The sequence below is a fragment of the Alosa pseudoharengus genome, unplaced genomic scaffold (assembly GCF_046254945.1).
Source record: "Alosa pseudoharengus isolate Yale_2024_CS ecotype anadromous, Long Island Sound unplaced genomic scaffold, YU_APseudo_1.1 YU_APseudo_1.1_scf_13, whole genome shotgun sequence".
NCBI classification, from domain to species: Eukaryota; Metazoa; Chordata; class Actinopteri; order Clupeiformes; family Clupeidae; genus Alosa; species Alosa pseudoharengus.
In genome coordinates, this window is record NW_027468598.1 from 17832596 (window position 1) to 17841025 (window position 8430).

Consider the following 8430-nt stretch of genomic DNA (forward strand, 5'->3'; position numbering starts at 1 on the left):
GTGTGTGTACATTGGGGCAGTAATGTTGTGTTAGTAGAAATCTGTCAATGTACCATGAGCACCATGACATGCTGACACAGCTGTTGGTGGTTTTTGATGATGAGGCCTGAGCAAATGACACACATCCTCTCGGTATAATGGTGACATTACATTGTCATTTTGCATACACATTTTCATCGGCCGGCTCGGCCCCACTGCTGAGCTCCAGGGTCCAGATAAGTCCTGTGTGCTGGAGACACTGCTCTTGCTGCTGCTGCACAATCCCACAGAAAGATGGGGGTGGAGAGGGGGAGCGAGAGAGAGAGAGAGAGAGAGATGAGGATGGAGAGGGGGGTTTGCCTTGGTCTCCATCTCTTTATGACTCTTTTACTCACTCCCTCCCTCTCTCTCTCTCTCTCCCTCTCTCTCTCTCTGTCTCCCTCTATCATGGGGATTAGCTTTTAGAGCACAGGGAGCCCTAAGCGTGCAGCGTTTCTCTTAAAGGGCCAATTAGGGCTAATGTGTGCAGGGACCAGGGTGCCACCAGCCCTGCAACACCATACACACACACACACACACACACACACACACACACACACACATACACAAATACAGAGACATCCCCTCTGTGATGATACAGATCAACCATGTTACCCGAAAATGGATAGCGCTCTTATATCCATCCTCCAGCCGAATGTGTTGTTTTTGCTTTATCCTCTCAGGCAATTGCATTCATAAACAGTGCATTCCAGCACACAGTTTACCGACCAGCGCCTCAGCCAGTGGGGCAGGAAGGGGAGGGTGGAGGTGTGTGTGTGTGTGTGGAGGTGTGTGTGTGTGTGTGTGTGTGTGTGTGTGTGTGTGTGTGTGTGTGTGTGTGTGTGTGTGTGTGTGTGTGTGGTTGTGTTGTGTTTGTGTTGTGTGTGTGTGTGTTGTGTTTGTGTTGTGTTGTGTTGTGTTTGTGTTGTGTGTGTGCACATTTGGACGGGAGGAAATTACTGCATGACGCAATTAGCAGAAAATGCTTCACAAACTCACCCACCCACAGTCGCATTGTGTGGGTGCACGGTGCTTGCGCGTGTGTGTGTGTGTGTGTGTGTGTGCGTGCGTTCGTTCATTTCTGCATTCATCTGCACATTCATCTTATTTGTGTCATGCACATGGGACAGAGCAGCAGCGCACCCTCTCCCAACCCTTGGACCGGCCCCAGCCCGTGATCACATGTCTGCCCAGCCATGGCCCTGTGCCCACTGCCCAATCAGTCTCACATGGAGCCGCAGCGGGCTGCTTTAGTGCGTCATTCTCTAGGGTGTCCGTGGCTGGTGGTCTTTCTCTGAGTCTGCTCTTGAGAGAGCGAGAGAGAGCGAGAGAGAGCGAGAGAGAGAGAGGGAGAGAGAGGCTGAAGGTGATTGAGGCCACACGTCTCATTTTAATGACTTTGGACTGGGGCTTAATGACTAATATGTAGCAATATGTAAACCATACACCCATGCATCCATATGTTTTGTGCTTAACAGATGTACACGTCCTCACTCGTGTGTGTGTGTGTGTGTGTGTGTGTGTGTGTGTGTGTGTGTGTGTGTGTGTGTGTGTGTGTGTGTGTGTGTGTGTGTGTTTTCTCTGGCAGAGTTGGGTAGAAAAGGCAGAGAAGCAGAGTCTGCTGACAGACACACTGGATCTGTCTGAGCTCTTCCACCCAGACACCTTCCTCAACGCTCTCAGACAGGAAACAGCAAGGTACTCTTTGTGTGTGTGTGTGCGCATGTGCGCATGTCTGTGTTTTTGTGTGCGTATGTGTGTGTGTGTGTGTGAGTCTGTCTGCCTGTCTGCCTGTCTGCCTGCCTGTGTGTGTGTTTGTGTGTGTGTGTGTGTGTGTGTGTGTGTGTGTGTGTGTGTGTGTGTGTGTGTGTGTGTACATGTCCATGTGTGTGGTTGCATATGTCCATGTGTGCTGAATGTTAATTCCCTGTTCCCCAGGTCCATGGGCTGCTCGATGGACAGTCTAAAGTTTGTGGCGTCTTGGAGGAACTCCATCTCAGCGGCCACTCTCCAAGTGAAGGTATGCTGACCAAGAGAGCCTGTCTCCTTCCCCCGCCCCGCCCTATCAGGGCAGTGACCATTAGGAGCCAGCTATTGCCCAGCGCCACTGGAATGACCACTCAATGACCTAATGCTGACATTTCAATCAGAGGAAACTAACTAGAAACAAACATAGCGTGTGACGGAATGACTGTTGAGAGAGAGAGGAAAAGGTTGTGTGTGTGTGTGTGTGTGTGTGCTTGTGTGTGTTCTTTGTTCTTTTGCATGTGTGTGTACTCATTCATATTAATCACCAGTAGGGGTATGAGGCTTTTGCGAAACCAGAGCCACTACAGCTGGAGTTTCCCAAAGCCCGCGTCCCTACCTGGCGTCCGGCCTTGGCAGGGGTTTCCCCACCAGACGGCTGACTGGACGGAGCCCCGACTCCAGACGCCCGACCCCAGCTCTGTCCCTCTGATGCCAGTTGGCGTTTTGCTCTAAAGGGCAGGGCAGGAAGTGCTTGGTCAGACACAGGGCCGCTGGACTGCCCTCTCTTAAGACCCCCCCCCCCCCGAACCATTGTCCTGTCTGCCGTAGCCCTCACGTGATGGATGGCTGTACTGACCAGAATAGGCCTGAGTCACTCTGAGCACATCAGGGCAAGGGATGCCCTTTACTGCTGACTGATTGTGTGTGCGTGTGTGTATATATGTGTGTGTGTGTGTGTGTGCGCGCAGTCACAGAATACCAGCATACCAGCATACCATGTTCATGACCAATTATGGTAGAAAATCCCCTGCTACACAGATTGTGTTGGTAGAACACCCATGCCATGACAGAGAGAGATAGAGAGAGAGATAGAGAGAGAGATAGAGAGAGAGAGAGATAGAGAGAGAGAGAGAGGTGGAGGAGTCGAGCTGAGAGAGCATCAGTGGTGGCATAATTAACCAGTAAACCCCACAGGAACTGTATGTACTGATATAGAGAGGATTCTTCAGACAATTTTAGTTGTTTGTTAGACTTAAGGAATGTTTTGACAATGTAAAATATTCTACTGAATGTCGAATTCAGAATGTGAACTACAGGCAACGGTAGAGAGAGGCTGTATTGGTATCTCAGTGACATATAAATGCAGGTCTGGTTGGATAATGCAGTTCACCTCAGAAAAGTGTTAACATAGCTCTGTCACAGAGGATTACTGTATATCATATACCCCTTTGACAACATGATGATTTATACTCACTGTTGGAACAAGTACATTGATTGCCGGCTGCTCTGTGTGTGTGTGTGTGTGTGTGTGTGTGTGTGTGTGGGCACAATATGCCCTCAGAGAGAGAGAGCAGAGCTGTCTGGTCCAACTTCAACTTTTAGCCCAGAGATGCACATATAGTTCCATCTGTCAATCTCTGTCTCCTCTCTCTCTCTCTCTCTCTCTCTCTATTACCTGAGGAGAGGAGAAGGCCACTCTTCTGCTCTCTCTATCTCTCTCTCTCTCTCTCTCCCTCCCTCCTCAAGAACAGTGTGAAAGAAACAGTGAGGGAGAGGTTTAGAGAAGGAGAGATCTCGGTGGGAGCAGGGGGGTAGTGTGTTGTGTGTGTGTGTGAGTGAGGGTGGGGGGGGTGCTGTTGGGGGTGGGTGATGGCTGCACAGAATAACAGAGCTCCTTCTCTGGCATGGCGCGCACTTTCCAGAGTGACAAATCCCTTTTCCATAACGCCTGCAGTCAGGAACGCTCCCTCTCTCCAGGAAACTCCTGGAGTATGGGAGGAATATGTCTCGGCGCTCGTGTCTTATCAGACATCTGCTGACTCCTGCCCGCTGGAAAGAAAAGCCCTGTGTGTGGTGCCTCATCGGGGGGGGGGGTGTTCAGGGAAGGAGCGGTCAGAGGGGGTATTGGGGGTGTTCAGGGAAGGAGCGGTCAGAGGGGGTATTGTGGGAGTTTTTTTCCGTGATGAGGCGGCGGTGTGCAGACACATTGTTTCCAGGGCGTAATCAGCAGGGCCACACCTGGGGGCTGATGGGTAATTGAATTTGCAGAAAGGGAGCGCTCCGTGCCTGCATGCCTCCGTGCTAATGTGTTTGCCCACATGCCCCCTCTCTCACTGGCTCCGTTGAATCCCTCTCTTTTACTCACTTTCAGCTTGGTAGGACAGATACAAGTCTACAAGGACGGATACAAATCTACTCGTTTTTTTTCTTTGATGTCTTCCCTCTCCTTGATCCCCTACTCTTCTCTTACTTAAACTTTCATCCCCTCTCTCTCTCTCTCTCTCTGTACTTTCTCTTTGACCTCCTTCATGTGGTCCTCCTGTGTTTTCCTCCACACTGATATTCCTCTATCTGCCTTTCTTTTTATTTCTTTTCACTCCTCTCTTCCCCCTCCTGTTATTTTGGAGGGCTCCTCCCAGCAGCTGCTCCTGTGCTATCTCTGACTCTTCACCTCAACAACACTCTAAACTCAGTTTGTCTTCTCTCTCTCTCTCTCTCTCTCTCTCTCTCTCTCTCTCTCTCTAACTCTATGTGACCTAGCACAGCTGACCAGTGGATTTAAAATAGTGTGGAAACACAATCGATAGCAGCCTTGGCCTCTGAGACAGAGGTGTTTTGAGGCCATGGGCGGCTGCACATGTCGGACGCCCTGATCGTGCTTTGACTGTCTGTCTATGTTGTTGCCATCATAGATATTAGAAAGCTAGATACCACATATCCTACCGCCATATTGGTGGGGGCAACAATCACTGGAGGCCAATGGATAAACATGTGACTCTGACTGGAAATCAGACAGGTGCCTCTGATTGCTGGCAAGTGTTGCCCATAGACAGTAAAGGTGTTGCCCCCAGCAATATGGCGGCTGTGTTTACGTATGCCACCTAATAGAACTCGACGGACAATGCGGTATCTAGCTTTCTAATATGCCATGGCGCTGGTGCAGGTGACCCCCAATCACCACAGGTGGCTCATTAGTGTTTAACTTGACATTTAGCACCACAGTGTGGCTTTTGCATGTCTAATCATGTGAGCGTGTTCTCTCTGTGTGTGTGTGTGTGTGTGTGTGTGTGTGTGTGTGTGTGTGTGTGTTGCAGGTCGGAGGCCTGAAGCTGGAGGGCTGTAGCTTTGACGGAAACCGTCTGTCAGAGAACCAGCACGACTCCCCCAGCGTGTCCGCCGTGCCTTCCTGCTACATGGCCTGGATTCCACAGGTACTCAATCACTCATCTACTCATCCACACCCTCTCTCTCTCTCCCCTGTCTCCCCTCTCTCACCCTCTCTCTCTCTCTCTTTCCCTCTCTCTGCATCCTCTCAGTCTGTCCCGCTGTTGTTGGAATAGCTACCTCCTTGCTCTCTCTCTCTCTCTCTCTCTCTCTCTCTCTCTCTCTCTCTCTCTCTCTCTCTCTCTCTCTGCATCCTCTCAGTCTGCCCCCCCCCCAGTTTCATTGTCTCTGTTTCTCTTTTCTTTCACTACCTTTTCTCTCTATCTGTCTCTTGTCTCCATTCATCCTCTCCCTCCGTCCCTCTCTCCCTCCCTCCCTCCGTCCCTCTCTCCCTCCCTCCATTGTGATGTGTCAGGCAGGCCTGTGGCGGTCAGTACTGTCGGGCCTGCATGTCGCTCAGATTGCTCGTGGTCACCAGAGGTCATCTCTGTTGCCTTCCTCCGGGATGGCCCTCCTGTCGTCACAATGACAGTGAAATAAATGGCGTCCTTTTGTGGGACTCCCCTACCCCCCCCCCCCCCTTTTCTTCCTGCTCCTCGTTTTTATTTCTAGAAGTTTCATCACAGGGCACAGGAGGGCTGTGTGTAAGACTGGCCGTCTGGTGTTGTGTTCCTCCTCAGATGTGTGCATCCCGATGTGTGTATGTATGTGTGTGTTTGGAGTTTCTGAAAGCAGGTGTGCCTGTATGTGTCCAGGAGTTGGGGCTGTATACATGAATCTATATAACTCCTGTGTGTGTGTGTGTGTGTGTGTGTGTGTGTGTGTGTGTGTGTGTGTGTGTGTGTGTGTGTGTGTGTGTGTGTGTGTGTGTGTTGGAGCAGTACAGGCCCACAGTGGTGTACACCTCAAAGACTTTGCACACAACCAATGTGTGTCTGTGCTGTGCAGTAAAACACACACACATACATTCCCTAGTCCCCAGTGTTCAGGAAGCCATAAATAAGACAGAAAAAGTCCAGTGCATCACTGCCCTTTCTGCAACCCTCCCTCCCCAGGAGACAAACAGGGACAGTGCAGTGTGTGTGTCTGTGTGTTCTGTCCCAGATAGTGGGGGCAACAAAACACCCATAACATTCTCTCTGTGCTCCATCTGCCAGCATCACTGCTTTTCACCTCTTAATGAGCGTGTGTGTGTGTGTGTGTGTGTGTGTGTGTGTGTATAGAATGTGTGTGTGCTTGTGTGTAAGAGATTATGGAGCGCTGAACACATTCATAATGCAGCAGCGCGTCTCGGCTGGCTTCTGCCAACATCTCAGCAGCCCCAGCCTCCATAACAAGAGAGCCGCACTCTATATTATCATACGAATTCCAGCAGAGCAGAGGAGAGGGAGAGAGAGGGAAAGAGGGAGAGAGAGAGTAGATAGATTATGTTACTTAGGTTACTTTGATGATATTGTGGGGCTGCTGGATGCACTGTGTTTGAAGTAGTCGGTAACAATAGCTAATTATTCTCCTTCATCACAGCAACATCCAGCATGTGTGGTTGTGTGTGTGTGTGTGTGCGTGTGTGTGTGTGTGTGCGCCCTTCACTCCTCACACTGCTGTGAACTGCTGCATAAGACTGTGAACACACGTATGATATCCGCTGCTTCCATCTCTCTCCGACTCCCCTCTCCTCTCCTTCACCCCTCACCAGTACCCTCCTCCTATCCTCTCTTCTCCTCTCTCCTCTCCTCTCCTCCTCCCCTCTCCTCCTCTGATCTCCTCTCTCTCTACAGTAAAGGGTGCCGCATTGGAAAGGCAAGCATCTCTCTCTGTTCCAGCACCTCTGCATCAAAATCACAATCCGAATCACAATCACTGCTTAAATAAATCTGAGCTTGAATACATTCTGAATACATTCAGGAACTTTTTTCCCTCTCAGGTACTGTAGCCGTAGCCCTAGTTCAGGTATCATTAGCCCAACAGAACTATGCCACACGCACTCGGGTTAGATATCTTTAGGGGATCCTAAAGTAAGCACAAGGAAAGCCATTCAGTTCAATAGTCGGAACAATGTGTTAATGTTTCAGTGACAACGTGTTTACATTGGAGGCCTGGACCGGCACATTGTGTTACTGCTGTGCCAATGTTGTGTTAACATTGAGGTAACGTCTGTTATTGTTGTGCAGAGTGCGGCGGGCAGCTACAGCCCTGAAGAGTGCATCTCCCTGCCAGTGTACACCAGTGCTGAGCGCGTGCGTGTGGTCACCAACATCGACGTGCCGTGCGGCGGGACCCCTGACCAGTGGATCCAGAGTGGCGCCGCCCTCTTCCTCACACAGCAGTGACCATCTACGACTGTGTGTGGGTGTGTGTGTGAGTGTGTGTGTGTGTGAAAGAGAGACGAAGAGACCAAAGCAAGTGGAGAACATACAGTACAGCACATGTCCTCATTCCTCCTCAATGCTGTTGTCTCTCTAGCAGTGAACACTTAATCAATTATTTTCATAAGCAGAGGAAGCATTACTTTTGTATGTGTTCCCTATGTGATGTCAGACAGATTGTATGTAGCACATTCCATACACTTCAGAACATTCAGCAGATACATTACATACTTTTGGATGGATTTCAGTGTGATGTATTTATGACCCTGTGGAATAAAGTTTTTATAGAAAGAGAAGGGTGTGTGTGTGTGTGTGTTCAGTTGGATTGATGAAGTCCTCAGGGACCGAGTACCATCTGGTCCAGAGATCAGTCAAAGTGGGAAGGAAATTAAGATTGATCTGGGATTGATTTGGTGTGTGTGTGTGTGTGTGCGCGTGCGTGAGACAGATCTAGACAGATAGTCAGACAGAGTGTGTGTGTGTGTGTGTGTTTGTCTGTCTGGGTGTATATAGAGATAGAGAACGTGAAACAGACTGAACATGTGTGTGTTTGTGAGAGAGACTGAGTAAAAGTCTGATGTTACATTTGTTCCTGTGTGTCGTGTGCCTGCTTGTATGTGTGTGTGTGTGTGTGTGTCTTATTGGAGGAGTAGGCTAATGTGAGTGCAAAAAAATGCTCAATCAAGACAATCTCTGCCTCAGTCAGCAAACTAAAAGCTCCTCACCCCACACTAGTGCACTGCTCACACACCACACATACACACACACTGATTTTTCTCACCAATAAACAGAGCCCTGCTTGCACATCCATCAGTATCACAGTCACACATGCACAACATGCACAGACACAAACACCTTTTCTAAACTACACCCACTTCACACCTGTGTTTACAGCCTCACCTAAGATGATGAC

At 49.7% G+C, this 8430-nt stretch overlaps 1 protein-coding gene across 1 annotated transcript in view; it reads left to right on the top strand.

Moving 5' to 3' along the window:
• The window catches only part of dync2h1 (dynein cytoplasmic 2 heavy chain 1), a 190928-nt gene extending 183143 nt beyond the window's left edge, over positions 1 to 7785 (top strand). The window contains exons 87-90 of the mRNA XM_076282346.1: positions 1607 to 1716; positions 1957 to 2038; positions 5082 to 5198; positions 7323 to 7785. Of these exons, the coding sequence (XP_076138461.1) occupies positions 1607 to 1716; positions 1957 to 2038; positions 5082 to 5198; positions 7323 to 7481 (468 nt within the window). The 3' untranslated portion in view covers positions 7482 to 7785. The remainder of the gene's footprint in view (positions 1 to 1606; positions 1717 to 1956; positions 2039 to 5081; positions 5199 to 7322) is intronic.
• The last annotated feature ends 645 nt before the right edge of the window (positions 7786 to 8430 follow it).